Here is a 16295-nt window from a genome sequence, read left to right as displayed (position 1 = left end):
CAAAGAATTTTCCCAATGAAATGGACGGAGAGCTTGTTCTTCTCATAGTGGGCCATATTGCTGTTCACACGCACTATAGTACACCTTACCTCGCTTGAGTGTACCGACGCGGTAGCGCCATCTCTTTTTCGGTCCTTTCTCTTCTTCGTCAATGGAGGTTGTTCTTGCGATGCCGGAGGGGGTCCGGTGGTTATGAGATGGGGGAAGGGGGTAGAGGTATGGTGGGAGGTTTGGAGGGGTAAAGAGGTCGCGCGGGCTGGTGGTACCCTGGGTTTGTGTATCCATGTCCCTTTGAAGTCTGGTGGTGTCGGTGTTGTGGAGGTGAAGAGATGGTTTGCCGGTAAGGTAGCGGTGAAGGTCGGCTTGGCTCGGTGAGCTTTGGCCCGGTGTGCGGCGGGGTGTTTTACCAGGTACCTTAGCTAGGGAGTGCCCTGCGAGGTGTGCGGTTCAAGGTGAGCTCACCTGACGTCCATCCTCGGTCTGTGTGGCTTGTCTTTGGCCGGGATCACGAATTGGGTAATCCCGTTTTTTCCCTCCCCGACACCGAGGTACTCAGGTTCGGGGTGATCACGAAAGAGGAGGGAGGGAGGGGTGAGGTAAGAGAAAGATCCGAGATCGTTGAGTGTGCAATGTTTCATGGATTGGAGGTCCGACGTCAGTGGTGAACAGGGTCGTTTGTTCCGAGTGCTGACGATATGATGAGTATTGAAAGAAGGGTTGATTGGAGACTATGGGGCCTGGGGTATTGGGAATGTGGACACCGAGTTTTGCTGGTTCTGCAAGAAACCCATCGTTGTGGGATAGAATAGAGTCAAGTCATCTGGAGGTCCATGGCATCATTCCTTTGCGTGTATTCATGTTCGCTACCTTACTGTGCAATGGGGGTGGGTGTGCGTCTGTAAAACAATACAGCTGGGGTGTTTTGAGGACCACAGTATCGAGTTAACTGTGGTCTCGAGATCCTATTCATACGGGCTTTGATATCGAGTCTCAATTGTTCAGATTACACACCCCTCTGTCATCCATCTAAGGTGTCGACGACAGGGAGAGGGGAGTTTTTGTGTTTGTGCGGGGACTTACATCTAGGCAAGGAAAGGAAAAAAGAGACAGGGAAGAGAGATAGGTCTCAGATGACGGAAAGCGAGATTCACCCAAGCTTAAGCGCTAACCACTTGCATAGCCCGAACCCGTACCCGTTCCCCACGATTTCGGGGGACCGTTCACCGCCGTTGTTGAGTCACTGAACACGCTCGAGATACGGTGTACGCACACATTTTTCCGTATATGTGTTGTGAATCACTGTGAATTGGCAAAAATGGATTGGTCCCCTTGGGGGTTGGTTAATTCTCGGCGCCGATATCGTCTTTGGGGGGGGGGGGGGTTTGGCACAAGATTGGTACCAGTATCAATTAGCGTAGTACGAAAACAGGGAAATTCAATCAAGTATCCACGTGACGATGGTGTCTGTGGTTTGCGATTTGCCCTTTCTCCCTTGCATGGGGCTTAAAACCTTGAAGCTTGGAAAAGTCGTTCCCTCATTCCTCTCTATTTCTCTGTCTTTTCATTTGCCGGGGGCCCTGCAGCGGATGAGACCACGGGATCGGACGTGCGTGGAATTCTTCGAGAGAGGTTCTGAGCGAATCCTGTATCGTCACGTGGATGAGGGGGGGGGGGTGGTGTATCCGTACAAGTGCGAGGTTGGCGAATGGGCAGAAACATGGCAATCATGGCAAGGCATTTTTGCTGCTCGTAGATCATTTGATTGGCAGTGGATGAGGGGACATAGGGTCGGGATGAGGACCGCCGTTGCGGTGGATCTTCATGGGCTTTTTTTTTTGGCGAACCCTGGGATTTGTGGCCGACACGACTTACATGCTCACCGACGGCGACGGCGAAGGTTGACGGGGGTTCTGACGATGGTATCATGTATGGAAGTTGAGAAGATCAAAGTGTTCCCAGATACACCCCCCCCCCCCTTGGTGAGCTGAAGCGAGAAGGACAACGACGATGGTGATGCTGCCTGGTGCTGTACGGACAGTGTAGGCCAAGGCCGATTTTGGCCCGTGGACGTGGTGACGGTCCCCGGTTTCCTCCATTGCGAGATGGGAGGCACGGCTCTTGACTGGAGGTATGTCGTCTGCCGGCTGCCGATCGGTCAAAAGGTGAGGCTTTCGCGAGGCGGTCCTGTGACCCATCTTCTGAGGGAACGTGAGGGAGCCGATGCATGGCCAGCAGAGCGGCTGGCGTATAAGCCTATGAGGTAGAACCAAGGTACGGGAATAGCGGCTTCGGTGGCTTCAGTGGCTGCAGTGGCTGGAACGGATGGCGTACGTCGCGTGTGGCTTGGACGGCCCCAGTGGCGGGCCATTAAAGGTTGTCGTTGTGATTCGGAGGCTAAATTTCCTCGGTCAATGTCCATACCCTTAGGTACCATGTCTTGAACCCTTGTTTTCCTTTAGTGAGGTCAAGGGTTGAGTCTCAATCCCTACGCACCACGAGCCTTCCTTCGTGTTGGTTACCCTAGTTGCTTAGCACCTAAGATACTGAACAGTGTCATGGATGGGATAAAGCGGTTAAAGGCGGACGCCCCAAAAGAGTACGAAAGTACCTGGATCTTTGCTGAAAAGAGAATGGGGCCTTGAAAGGGAAGGACGGACGCTAACAGAGCAATGGAGCGGCCCAGCGGTCCCGTTTGTCTCCACTTCTCAGCGTCCGCCACCCCGGACGCCTTTGACGCAGGGGCCATCCCTAAAGTCGGGGCCGCAATCGCCAGGAACGAATCATAGGCGCGCGTTTCGGCTGCGCGGCTACATTCTGGCACTTTGGATGACTCCTTTAGGAAATTCTATTCTTTGACTGGGCGACTCGCCAACCGCTCACAACCTCTCATTCTCCTTCAACCCTTCAACCCCTTCCTTCACCATGGACCCTTCAACCACCAAGGGGAATAGAAAGTCCCCACTACCAGGGAGACATACTCCAACGACAGCCTCTCGTTGTCGCCGGCCCAGCGACTACCCAGACCAGCACTGCCTCACGGCGAGACTCTCTGCCGCCCAACGTTGCCATCTATCTGCTGTCGTCGCTCCTCATTTGCTGATTATTGATATCCGCCAATGGTTTCCAAGCCTTTTTGGGGGCAGGGGGCCCTGAGGTCTGAATTTTGGCCGATTATGCCCTATCATACTCTCTCATGATGGGAAAAGCTCGGGGGCTATTGTCTTCCGCGTCGACATGGTGACACTGGAGACGTCCAGAGTTCGCAACACCATCGCTCCACCAATTTTTCACGCCCGCTGCGATCCAGTCGCGCTTGCAGAGCCCAAGGTAATCTCTGCAAAGCAGGAGCCCCCCTTCGTAGACCTTCGTGAGTCGCCGCGATGCCACTCGGGGGCTACTTGGTTGGCCACCGACCAGCCGGCCTTCTTAAGCGAGGTCGATCGGGTGGCATTGTTTCTTTAGGCACAGGCGAAAGCTCGTTCGTTTCGAAGCCGCGCAGCAAGTTCGTTAGTCGAACCTGAAAGAGTCTTTTACTTTTTTCTTCTTTTCTTACACTCTTGCTGCGGGAGTCCTCCGCCGAGTGGCAGTCGTAGGGGTCCGAAGAACTGGCCCCCATGCCGCCCTGCCGCGATATGGAGCCAGACCAAAAAAGATTGGGCTTGGATGACTTTTGGCTCAGTATCGAGTGGGAGCGACATCGTCATCTCATTCTTCGGGTCATCGCCCGATTCTTCTCTTTGCTCACCTTTTCATTCTCGTCATTGTTGCATCTTTCTTCCTGAAGTCATCTTTTGCTCGATCAAACTGCTTATTGGGTTCCTTTTGTGAGGCCTCTTGCCACCTGATGAACAACATAGTAGCCACTCCTTGTCTTACACCCTTTCATCTGTGAATAGCGACAATCCCATTGTACCTGCTTGTCTCTTTCAACTCGAAACCTCTTCAACCCACGACTTACTTCTACGCCTTTGTGTCTCGTTTCTCCTCCCCGCAAGGGTCTCGGGGCCTCGTTACTCTCCTTCCGTGGTCATGAACCATTGACACAAGCCGCCACCTGACTCCCGACTTACACAACTGTTGCTACGCGCCTCTGACTCTGCGGTAAAAGCTCAGACTTCACCGCCGGCCCTGCAACACCATCAAGCAACGTCCGGGCTGAAAGAGGCCCAACTATTACACCATCATAAACACAATACACTACCCCCAAACTCGGAACATGTCGAGATTACGAGAATGCACACGAGTCGCGGTGCTCTCCATCCTCATCGCCTCTGCTCATGCCGCCTCCATCCCCTCCGTCTTTGGGCGACAAGACAACACTTGCGCCGCCTCGGGCTTCACCTCCTGCGGCAACGGCCTCCCAGGAAACTTTTGCTGTGGTACGGGCAAAAAATGCATCACTCTAGCCGGGAACACCACCGTCCTCTGCTGTCCCGAAGGGGAGAGCTGCGACAGAATCTCGCCCATCACATGTAACATCAACCTCCAAGATCCCGTGGCACACCCCGATGCCTCCATCAAGACCACCGTCCTCAACGGCACACTCGCAACCTGCGGCGACAGCTGCTGTCCCTTTGGATACAGCTGCAATAGCCTGTCGCAGTGCACGAAAGACTCGGACCAGACCAAGGCGCCGGAGGAAGCCTCCACCCCGGTTCCAAAGCCGACGTCTACCGCCACCGCCGTCCCAAGCGTGATCCCGACGACCATCGCCGCCAGCACGACGCCCGCGGGTGACAACAATAACAACAATAACAACGGCAACGGCGACAGCGATAACAAGAACGGCACCTTCCCCACCGCCATCGTCATCGGCTCTCTCTGTGGCCTCCTCGTAGGCGTAGGCCTCGGCGTCGCTCTTCTCCTCTTCTGCGCCCGCCGCCGTCGCCGCGGCCCGCCTCCACTCAGCGAGAAGAAACGCGGCGGCAGTGGTGGTCCTCGCCCGTCGACGTCCACCTCGTCCTTTGGCAACATCATCTCGGAGCCCATCCCCATCACGGACAACGCCACCGTGCGGACGGACTTCATCCTAAAGACCCCGTCCACGACGCACTCCCGCTCGCGAAGCGACTCCGGCTTCGTCACATCGCCGGCGGGGTCCACCCCCAACAAGGGCCACAACCGCCTCTCCTCGACGGCGACGACGCTGGCGCACCACCCGATCGGGCTCGCGCGCAGCGACTCCGCCCCGCGGACGCCGCCCGGGAGGGGAGCAGGCACCGGAGCCGTCGCTCCCATCAGGGGTATGCGTCCCAACTCCGGGTCCAGGCGCCTCCAGCCGCCCAACGTGCCGAACCCGCTCGCGCCGCCGAAGCCGGGGTACATCAACAACAACAGCAGCAACAACCAATCACACCTCCAGCGCGAGCCGAGCAGCGAGAGCATCAGCGTGTTCGCGGACCCGCGGACGGTGGGCGGGCGGCCTGGGGTGAAGAGGAACACGACGTTTACGGATATGATGGAGGAGGCGGAGCTCGGTGACGTGCGGAGGGGGAAGCCGTATGTGCCGTACACGCCGCAGATGCCGTCGCAGCCTGCTCGATGATTTCTTTTTGTCTCAAGGGGAGTGAAGGGGGGGGAGTGGGATGTTGAGTGTGTCTTTCTTGATGATATTGAAGTTTTTGTAATGTCGGCATATTTGCTCCTTCGCTTCTTCTTCCCTTGTTTCTCGTATTTCTTCTCATATTCTTTAGAGAAACATTCAACATGCTGGACATGAAGACGGAGATTTGGAGAAGATTATAGGCCTGGCAGACATTCGCTTGACGCTTAGAAGACTTGGGCAGATTGTACCTCGCGGCAGTGGCAAAAGGGGCGTTTCATGTTTTTTTCTTTCCTTTGCTATTCTGGTCAGGATTATATACCCACGGTCGCTTTACTTGTCTTTCGTTGTTGGTGTAGGTTCAGTTATATAGGTTGATTAGTTTGAAGCCTAGGTGACACTCGAGTAGGCAGAGGATATATAAATACAAATCTTGTTTGCACGGATATCCATGATAAGGGCTCACCCGTGACGAGAACTTCCTTGAGAAATTAGACAATGGGAGGCATGGTTCATGTTAAGTAAGAGGTATTTAAATATTGGCTGTATATGGTTCTGGTGATGATCTCGAAAGAGCATAACAAGAGGTCGGCCGTGAACGACAGTCATTTAGGCATTCCATGTCCGACATCTAATAACCGAAAGCGAGGTAGAATTTCTGCGAAATGGCTTGCCATAACGGCCGAGTGTAAGTTTTATACGATGACCAGACATCGGTTCACACTCACTAAAAGTCCGCACCATACCTTCCTTCCTCGACAAGATCAACAAACTACGATCAAAACGCCACTACCGACACCAAAGATACACATCTCGAAACACATCTCCAACCTCACTTCAAGCCCACTAAAAACATTAGAACCAAAAGTGATCAACAAAAACAAACTATTCAGTAGAAAAAAAAAACGCCTAAACGTTCGGACATAGCTGCACCGCCGGGATGTCTGACACCCGGGGTTGAACCCGTGATGCCGGCAATCGATGGAGGATCTACAATCCTATGAGAACCTCACCTCCCCTCCACCAGGGGTATCTTCTATCAGGTGTTTAACCACTCGAATACAGCGGCCCAGGGCGTCCCCTGGGATTCGAGAGGTAAACAGAAAATTGTGAGTGATTAAGGGTATCAGGTGGGCGGTGTGAGAGGTATGAGGTACGGCTTGTGACCTTGGGGGGTGAGTTGGGATGAAAGGGTTCTGGTGAGAGGTTTGATGTTGTTTTCTCTCTTTCGCCATGAGGCTATGCACTATGAGGGTGAGTGGAAGGTGGTCTTATGGGAGGAGACTGGTTACAAAGGTGAACAAACGGCCAGACTCTTGGAACGTGATGAGCCATGCTCAAAGGAACCTTATATAACCGCGATGGTACACGTCGTAGTCGACCACGAGCATAACAGACGATTTCAAAAGACCAATATGTTACCATGGTTTTTTTTGTACCTTCTCCTTTACGCAGCTAGCGCCCTGTCAGATTTCGAGGCCCTAGTGCAGGTTCACAAGGCTGTACCATATCCCGGCGTGCTATGCTCTTCTTTCGGACGGAGAATCTTTAACAAGTCGACGCATTGATCACTTCCAAAGGGATGTCCCGGTAGAAACGCTCATCACTTGAACCCATCAGGAATAACTTCTATCCAAGTGCTTAGCCAAGAAAACTCATAAAGACGCAGACCTACTCTGTTCCGGTCTATCCAGCTTACCTCTTCTTAACTCCGTTGTGTGACACCACTAGACGCCTCATTGTGATATCATAAAACTCTCAACGTCTTTTACGAAAATCCCAAGTCAAAGAGTACTGGCTTGTCGTTCACATGGTATTGTCTCCAGTGACAGTATGCACCAGGAAAAAGTGACGGATTGCTAAAGAACAATGGAAGTGAAACATTCTAGAGTTTGGTTCGCGGAACATGATGAACGAGGCTTGTTCTTGGTCGTAATTTGTTTGTAGTGGTGGGAATAGATCACGACATATGGGTTTGGGGAGGTGCCGCCATGTTTCAAAACCAGTGAGAAGGGTTCTCAGCAGGTAAAGGTATATTGGCATATGGCAAGAGTAGGTAGGGAATCGCTTTCATGATATGATCTCTGTGGTCTTAGAAGTGAGCCACTACAAGGCAGGGAAACACTTGACAGGGCGGCCTCGACGTATTCTAGTCTCGCCGAGGATCATGGCATACATATGGATGCGATCCATGGTATTTGTTTGAAATTTTGTTTAATTCTTTTTCTTTTTTTGGTGTGGCTATTCTTCTCGAACTGTCTCTGCAGTTCTCATCATTTTTTGCCATGCCGACGTTTTCAACCATCATAAAACCATAGCAATCATCCCGGTACGTGCTCAAGCAACATCTCCCTTCACAATCCACTTTACGCTGCCTGGCTCGAGGTACCTACATACGCACCATACCCACCACTCCCTTCCTCACCTCAACACCAGAACTTAGGAGTGTGTAGGCATCGAGACATCAGCCTTTTGCGAAATCGCATCGGCAGACGCCCAGAAAGACGTGACCGTCTTCTGCTGCGTCAAGAAGGAAATACCGGGACGTCCGTAAAACGTGTTGGCGCCGCCCGCGGCAACACTCTTCTTGTTGCCGGTGAAGGAGAACATGGGCAGAGGGACGGGGATGGGCACGTTGATACCGACCTGGCCGGCCTCAATGTTGCGGCGGAAGGCCTCGGCGGTGGCGCCGGAACGGGTGAAGATGGCGGTGCCGTTACCGTACTCGTTCTTGTTGATGAGCGCGACGGCCTCGTCAAGCGTGTCGACGTTGAGGCAGACGAGGACGGGGCCAAAGATCTCCTCCGTGTAGCACTTCATCTCTGGCGTCACGTTGGTGATGATGGTGGGCGCGACCCAGTTGCCGTTGGGGTACTTTGCGGGCTTGTAGCCGCGGCCGTCGAGGAGGATGGTGGCACCCTCGTCCTCGGCACTCTGGATCAGGCTCTCGATGCGCTGCTTGCTCTGCGGGGAGATGACGGGGCCGAGGTCGGCACCGGCCTCGAAGCCGCCGTCAACCTTGAGCTTCTTGGCCAGCTCGGCCAGCTCGGGGAGCCACTCCTTTGTCTCGCCGACGAGGACGAGGGTACTGAGGGCCATGCAGCGTTGACCGGCGGCGCCAAAGGCTGCGCCGACGACGCTGTTGAGGAAGTGGTTCTTGTTGCAGTCCGGCAGGACGGCGGCGTGGTTCTTGGCGCCGAGGTTGGCCTGGACGCGCTTGCCGTGGGCGGAGCCCTTGTTGAAGATGTACTCGCCGGCCTTGTTGCCTCCGACGAAGCTGACTGCCTTGATGACGGGGTCCTCGAGGATGAAGTCCACCGTCTTGTGGGCGCCGTGGACGACGTTAACGACGCCCTCGGGGAAGCCGGCCTTTTGGACGAGCTCAGCGAGGATCATGGCCGCGCCAGGGTCGCGCTCCGAGGGCTTCAGGATGAGGGTGTTGCCGGTGACGGTCGCGATGGGGATGCACCAAAGGGGAATCATGGCGGGGAAGTCTAAACCCTGTTAGCTTCGCCTCTTGCTTTATTTGGTGCTTCACCAAAGAAACCATGTCGGGTTCACTTACTGAAAGGGCAGATGGCAGACACAACACCCAATGGCTCGCGGTAGCTTCTCGTCTCCATGTCCTTGGCCACCTCCAACACCTCGCCCTTCAAGAGCTCAGGCGCACCGCAGGCGGCCTCAGCAACCTGCAGACCACGGAGAACATCGCCCCTGGCGTCGGCAAACGTCTTGCCCTGCTCGAGGGTGATGCTCGCCGCCAGACGGTCCCAGTTCTCGCGGATGAGGGCGACGAACTTGAACATGATCTGCTGGCGGGCGAGGACGCTCATGGCACGCCACTTGGGGAAGGCCTTCTCGGCCGAGTCCACAGCGGACTGCAGCTCCTCGGTGGTCATCTGCGGCACGCGGGTGACGAGGTTGTTGGTGGCCGGGTCGTGGAGGTCGATGAAGTCGGTCGCGGCCGAGGTCATGAACTTGTTGTCCAGGAAGAAGGGGGTGTCTTCTGGCTTGGCAATCTTCTCGTGGGTGTTGGGGTAGGACTCGGCCGTCGAGTCCAGGGCAGCGTTGAGGTGCTTCGCCGTGGCGTGTATTCTCCTCGCCGCGACGGCGGAGGTGAGTGAGCCGGAGGAGGCCATGATGGTAGGCTTTGAGAAGAGGAGTGACGAGCGGGTGAGAGATGCTCTAGAGGTTCGGCCAGCACCGGTAGTAATGCTTCGAGTGAATGCTCGACGCATTGTGAAAGAAAGAGGGAAAAGGGAGAAGAGGGGAGAGGAGAAGGAAGAAGAGGAAGAAGGGTATAGGAGAGGTCTCTGACGACAGCCAACGATTGGGTAAACTAGAGACAGATAGTGCTACACACTGCAAGAACAACAAACTGTCCGCTCCGTCGTCTTGGGATCGTTCGTCTCAAGCCAATTGCCAGCCACTTCTTTCACAAGAGACGCGGGCACCGGAGTTGAGCGACATCGTAGTCCCTTATAAAGTCCCAGGGAACTCGGCGAGCTCCCAGAGTGTGGGGAAAGGTTGGGGTGGGGTAAGATAACGCTGCCATGGCTCCTACTGATTCCAGAATCCCTGCCCACTTTCCCCCAAGCTCCCAGTTGGCTCCTCCCAGCCGAAGCCGGCCCCAATGCCGCCTTATGCCGAGAGGGAACCGTGCTTTTTGGTGCTACAAGCGTCAGGTGGGCGCTCTTCGCCGGCGTAAACGGCGTAAACAGCGTATCACCCTACTGCGTATGCGGCGGAGAAGCGGCTGGTGGATCTGAGACCTTCATAGCGGGAGACCGGGTGCCACATTTGACCGCGGAGCTGATGACCTTATCTTGAGATGACGGGATGGACCTGGAACACAATTACATTTCGCTTTTAACATGTCATTTCACATCACATCTGAAATCGGAACGTAATGTTGTAATCAATCCCTTTGTTTTTTTTTGGTAGCTAGAATACACCTACGCCATGCTCTCTGTCTGTCCCTCGATGACCAAAAACAGGCATAGAATGAGGGAGTTAAACTGATAAAAGCAGCATCCATGATTCTCTTCGGTTCCTGATACCGCCCTTGTGCTTACGTTGAAGCACGATACTTTTAGGCCTCTGGCCTTCTCCCGGCGACGATATCAAAGAGAAAGCAAACTAATTCACAATTCAATCGCAAGAACCGTTCTCATCTAAGACGAGCTGCGGGTGTTGCGCTTGGTAGCGTCCTTCGCGACGTCGGCGCCAGAGGCAACAGCCTTGGTGGCCTTGTCCTTGACCTCCTTCGCCTTGTCCTTGACATCAGCCGCGGCCTTCTGGGCAGCGGGGGGAGCACCACCAGAGCTGGCAATGCCGACAATGATGGCAATCAGAGTGACGAGAAGAGCACCGATACCGCCAGCAACCTCGGGAACGAACTTGACGGCCTGGATGGGGTCCTTCTGGGCAATGGTGATGAAGAGGTCAAGCTTCTCCTTGATGAAGTGAACGGGGTCGTCAAGGAACTTGAGGTCGTTGGGGGACTTGGGCTTCTCGGCTTCCTTGGGCTTGTCGGCGAGCTCAGCGAGCTGCTCAATGGGGTGCTTCTCCTTGAAGGTCTCCTCAGCAAGCTTGGCAGCATCCTCAACGGAGTGGCCAATGTAGATGTTGTCGAAGAGGATGTCGTTCTGCATGGTCCAGATCTCGAAGCCAATCTGTTGATTCGTTTGTTAGCAGGCGAAAGACATACCGGTACGTTATCGGGGATACTTACAGCGCCCATGGGCTCAAAGTTGGCGGGGGTCTTGTCCTCGAAGTAGTCGGGGTTCTTAATCTTGCGAGGAGCCCAGACGCCCTTGTAGGCGGGGTTGTCAATGTACGGCGCGGTCCACTTGCCCTTGTAATCAGGGTTCTTCTTCATGGGCTTGGTCCAGGGGCCGCATCCAGAAGCCTCAGTGCACTTGGGGTTGGGAACAGTAGGGGCGACCCAGTCACCATCCTCCTCATCGTCCCAGTCCTCGGGCTTCTGGGCCTCAGGGTCAGGGATGGTCTGAGCCTCATCCTCGAGCCAGTCCTCGGGCTTAGTGGCCTCCTCATCGACAATCTCGTAGGGGGCATCCTCATCCCAGTCCTCGGGCTTCTTGGCCTCGGGGTCGGCGATGCGGGCCTCATCGACCCAGTCCTCAGGCTTGGTGTCCTTGGCGTCGTCAATCTCCTTCTCAGGGTTGACGGAGGGGGAGAAGTCCTCAAGAAGGGAGCCGGTCTTGACCTGCTCGCCGTTCTGCTGGATGATGAAAGTGTTGTTGGGGTGGACAATGAGAGTGTAGAGCTCGGTGGTCTTGACAATGCGAGCGGTGGGGGGAGAGGTAAGGTGCTTCTCCTCGTAGTCACCAGTCTTGGGGTTCTTGTGGTTGAAGATGAAGTGAACCTTGTTGGTGTGGCCGCACTTATCGGGACCGAACATGATCACATAGGGAGTGGCGTTCGAGAACTCCTCAGAGTGAAGAGCCTTGTTCTCACGGAGAAGCTTGAGGTAAGCACCACCGCACTCAAGACCGTCTGAGGGAACGATTGTTAGCACTCTGTTGTGAGGCTATAGTTTGAGCGGAGTGACGCGGAACTTACTCTGAAGCTTGACTTCGTACTGAACAACGAGGGTCTTGCCCTTGTTGTCAATCTTCTTAGGGAACTTGGCCGAGATGGCGTGGTGAGCGGCGGGGTTCTTGACAACAAGACCCTTGTCGCCCTCCATGCCCTTGTAGACGGTAGGCTCCTCGACGGACCACTCGCCAACGTAGGCCCATTCCTCGTCATCCTTGGAGTCCTTCTTGGCGTGAGAAGGGCTCCAGCGGCTCTCCCAGTCGTCGGTGAACTGCTCCAAGAAAGGAGCCTTCAGGGTAGTAGGCTGTAGAATAAAAAAACCATTGTCAGATAATCGCTTATTTCGTTGCCTATTGCGCAGGCGCGAAGCTCCAAAGAATGATTCCAGCCCGTTCCCATTGTGCATTGAGCTCATGCGTCAAGCATCAGATTGCAGCGAATGAACAGTGAGGGGGAGGAAGCTTCACTCGGAACAACAAAGAAAGCCATTGGCGAGGAGAAGGGGAGAGCTTACCGTGAAGGTGGACAACTGGGGAGTGACCGAGGTAGAGGACTCAGCAGCAGTGGAGGTCTTATCCTCACTGAGGACCTTCTGAGCATCGTCGGCGTAGACGCCAGCGAACATTGCCGCGGCGGACAACGCGGCAGCGTTGAACTTCATGTTGGGCGAGATGTGGTATCGGTGTCTCGGCTTCAGTCGGGTTCAGGTAGATGAGGGGGGGGAGGTAAGTAGCGTTAAAGCTGTTGGGTTGTAAAGGAAAGATTGTCAATTGAATGACAAAGAGGGTAGAAAGGGCTCCCGGTCGCAGTGGATGGAGAGGATTGGTATTTTCGAGGAGGAAATTCCCAAGGAGAGGGAAAAGAGTTTCGGAAGGAGGAATGGGGCGAGGAAGACGACGGATTTATCAGTCTGGAGGCAGGCACGCGCAAGCGGGTTGTGCTCAACGTGTCCTTTTTTTGCGGTAAAAGGTCCCCAGCAAACCTCAGCGACCAAAAGCAGAGAGCACCCGAAAAAAAGGCCAGGTAGGGGAGAGCTCACTAAGGTGTGGCCCGTCGGGGTAAGGTTCGGCAAGGCAGAGGTTCTAAGCCAATCAAATTGACAGAAAATTGGAGAATTTTCGGGGGTACCAGCAGCGAGAGCAGTTGCCGTAGCATGCAATCCGCTACCTAGCTTCAGGGGTCGTCGGGGTAGCACGCCGCTGCCCACCGCAGCCCAGTGTAGCCAATGCAAAGCCGCTGCGGTACCTTTTTCAGTGGGCTGCTTCTGCTGACAATGACATGCGGGCTGCGGACTGTGGCTCGGTGAGGTGAGGAAAGTGCGGGGGCCCTTGGCGACGGAACGGGATCCACTGGTTCTAACAGTGAAGGGAAGGAGGGGATATTCATGGTGCTTCGACGAGCTTCCAAAGTCTCAATTGCTGATCCTGGTTGATGGACTGAGCTCTTCCGCCCTTGGCTGGGTTGCCATTCTCTCCTTTGTACACCAGTTGGCGGAAGATGAAGAGTGAATGGTGTATCGCTCTCAGGAGCATGCACTCCGCGATGTATTGCGATTCAATCGAGGCTAGTATCTGAGGTTGGCGGCTGATCCCGAAATGTCTCGAGATGGACTGTATCAGTGCCGCGCCGTTGGAGCTGCCATTGCCATTCACTGCTTTACTAATATCACACACAGTCGACCAGGGTAGTATTATGGGTGCGCATTGAGCAGACAAGACTGCGAAAATGCACAGATATGCCTCGGTTTAAGCCAGCGCCTGATTGACACTCGCACGATACGATCCCGGCTGGGGTTCACCGGCTCGATTGATCGAAGAGATATCCGTTTCGGGCAGGCGTGTTTGTGGATTTAATATGACAGGAGTCAAGCTTCTAATTTGTCCTAATATCTCACGAAAGCTTCCTCCTGAATAAGGGCGTCAAGGTGGGCGCTCCCCACCCGACGGGATAAATAGAAACATGGGCGTTCGACCGTCGTCGAAAAAAGGCTAGGTGTCCTCTTTTTTGTCGCATCACCTGCAGGACGCCTAATCAGCCTCAACCAGCGACCGGACTAGCTGCCGATTCTTCACCAGTCTGTCTCATCATCTCTTCTAGCACCACCTGCTGGTACCCGTCCCCTTATTCCAATGCCTGAACCCGTGCCATGAGACTTTGTCAATCCCGCCGTCGCATTTACCAGCTATGACCCGGTGCCCATTTGTAGTTAGGGCTGCCGATGGATCCGAGTTGAGAGAGCTGCGAGATGGCGAGGATTGACCAGTCGCAAGAGCCTCTGTCACTGTCTTCTAAGTCGCAACTCTTTGGAGTGGAGGAGGAGCGTTCCGTGCCTTTGCGTGCTCGCCATGTGGGGAAGGCGACAACTGCCACTGGCTCAACTCTCCTCTCGCCTCACTCAGCCTCATATGAGCTTGTGTGGCTGGTGAGAAAATTTCCCGACTCTTGTGACTGGGAGAACTCGGTTTTACTGAGTTAATATATCGCAACCGTGAGCTCAGATTTTCCTGGATACCCGAGAAACAATTTTGTACCTCCAAACTAGGATCTCCGTATTTTTCACTGCGATCTACGAGTTTTAGCCCGAGCCAAATCGAGCATAACAGAGTCTCACAACTCGAGAACCCCCCGTTCGCTACCCAAATTACCCCGCGAAACTCACCTTAGAAGCCAGCCCACCATGGCGTCCACAACTGAGATTGAGAACCCCGACCTGCTCGTCACCTCAAACGACCCGGAACACCCCGCGAATCTCATTCCTTCGCTTTGCGCAAAGTTCTGGACATTAGGCTGGGTTACTGGTACCGGTGGTGGCTGCTCCATTCGAGATGAGTAAGTCTATACATCTCAAGTCCTACTTGTAAATGGGATATATTTGTCCATATCTCATTCGATAATCACGACTTGCTTCCTCGTTTCACACACCAAGAAGCCAAACATCGCATCATACCCCATTGCTCACAAACTTCACCTCACTTGTTGCACATACACACAAACCTACCTAAAACACATAAATCATGACTCTCACTTACACCCTCCCAGCGACCTCGTCTACCTCGCCCCCTCAGGCGTCCAAAAAGAACTCATGAAGCCTCAGGACATCTACGTCCTCTCTCTCGCCGCCCAAGAAGCATCCCTCAAGAATCGCGTCTACCTCCGCTCCCCGCCCTCCTATAAGCCCTCCCAGTGCACCCCCCTCTTCCTCGCCGCCTTCACCCGCCGCGGCGCCGGCTGCTGCATCCACACGCACTCCCACTGGGCCGTCCTCGTCACCCTCATCCTCGAGGGTCAGGGCCGCGCCGGCGGCAACGACAAGCTGTTCGAGATCAACAACATCGAACAGATCAAGGGCTTCGGAAAGGGGTTCCAGAAGCAGGGCAACCTCGGGTACCACGACACCCTCCGGATCCCCGTCATCGAGAACACGGCCCACGAGGAGGATCTGACCGAGTTTCTCGAGGAGGCCATGGACAAGTACCCCGACACCTACGCCGTGCTGGTCCGGAGGCACGGCGTCTACGTTTGGGGCGACAACGTCCACAAGGCCAAGACGCAGTGTGAGAGGTGAGTTTGAGTATCCCCTTCTCCGGGAGAACGAGATTATCATGTCTCTCTCCCCGTTGCAGAAGAATCGGGACGGCAATCTGCTCTTCCCATCTTGGAAACATTCCTCTTCTTCCCTCATCCCTTGTTCCTGATTTTTCATCATACCGATTGTCTGTCGCACAGTTGAAAGCGTGGAAATATGCTAACGAGGACGTTGCGTAGCTTGGATTATCTCTTCCAATTGGCCGTCGAGATGAAACAATTGGGCATCCCCTGGATCAGCGACATTCCAGTGACTGTTCCTACCCGGTCCTGAAAGAAGATTAGCAGTCGAAGAAACCGCTCTAATGACTGACGAGGGTCTTGTGACGTCCCTGCAATGAACAACGTGATCGGGGTCACTTACGGAGCACCTGTGTCTGAAACCAGACCGCCACCCGTCAAAAAGCAAATCGCATTGCGCACCGAACCAAGATATTCTTGCAAGGAGTCAACGCCTCAGATCCACTTATCACTTGGAATATGCGTTCAACTTGGTACATGGACCACATGTCACACAGAAAGACGAACACCTTCGAGCACGCACGAACTATGAGGAAGACATTGTGATATTGAAGTTTGGCAGACGTTGGTGTCCGCTAGTAACATT

The 16295-nt window shown here is 54.4% G+C and overlaps 5 protein-coding genes across 5 annotated transcripts; 2 read left to right on the top strand and 3 right to left on the bottom strand.

The window, feature by feature from the left end:
- Nucleotides 1-1922: 1922 nt before the first annotated feature.
- CPAR01_02884 (uncharacterized protein) lies at nucleotides 1923-2195 on the bottom strand (the record flags this gene model as incomplete). Its single annotated transcript, XM_060487171.1, has 1 exon — nucleotides 1923-2195. The coding sequence occupies one exon, from the start codon at nucleotides 2193-2195 to the stop codon at nucleotides 1923-1925; it is 273 nt and encodes a 90-aa protein (XP_060354499.1).
- Nucleotides 2196-4216: 2021 nt separating this feature from the next.
- On the top strand, nucleotides 4217-5545 carry CPAR01_02883 (uncharacterized protein; the record flags this gene model as incomplete). The annotated part of the gene is made up of 1 exon (XM_060487170.1): nucleotides 4217-5545. One exon carries the CDS (start codon nucleotides 4217-4219, stop codon nucleotides 5543-5545), a length of 1329 nt encoding a protein of 442 aa, XP_060354498.1.
- A 2436-nt stretch (nucleotides 5546-7981) lies between these two features.
- Nucleotides 7982-9780, bottom strand: CPAR01_02882 (methylmalonate-semialdehyde dehydrogenase; the record flags this gene model as incomplete). Its single annotated transcript, XM_060487169.1, has 2 exons — nucleotides 7982-9036; nucleotides 9108-9780. 2 exons carry the CDS (start codon nucleotides 9778-9780, stop codon nucleotides 7982-7984), a joined length of 1728 nt encoding a protein of 575 aa, XP_060354497.1.
- Nucleotides 9781-10716: 936 nt separating this feature from the next.
- CPAR01_02881 (calreticulin family protein) lies at nucleotides 10717-12764 on the bottom strand (the record flags this gene model as incomplete). Its single annotated transcript, XM_060487168.1, has 4 exons — nucleotides 10717-11217; nucleotides 11277-12061; nucleotides 12128-12407; nucleotides 12618-12764. 4 exons carry the CDS (start codon nucleotides 12762-12764, stop codon nucleotides 10717-10719), a joined length of 1713 nt encoding a protein of 570 aa, XP_060354496.1.
- A 2016-nt stretch (nucleotides 12765-14780) lies between these two features.
- CPAR01_02880 (methylthioribulose-1-phosphate dehydratase) lies at nucleotides 14781-15962 on the top strand (the record flags this gene model as incomplete). The annotated part of the gene is made up of 3 exons (XM_060487167.1): nucleotides 14781-14932; nucleotides 15143-15664; nucleotides 15869-15962. The coding sequence occupies 3 exons, from the start codon at nucleotides 14781-14783 to the stop codon at nucleotides 15960-15962; spliced, it is 768 nt and encodes a 255-aa protein (XP_060354495.1).
- Between the last annotated feature and the right edge of the window lie 333 nt (nucleotides 15963-16295).

Source organism: Colletotrichum paranaense, assembly GCF_030867605.1.
Source record: "Colletotrichum paranaense strain IMI 384185 chromosome Unknown Scaffold_2.1, whole genome shotgun sequence".
NCBI classification, from domain to species: Eukaryota; Fungi; Ascomycota; class Sordariomycetes; order Glomerellales; family Glomerellaceae; genus Colletotrichum; species Colletotrichum paranaense.
The sequence above is the reverse complement of the archived record's forward strand: the minus strand, read 5'-3'. Positions and strand labels throughout refer to the sequence as shown.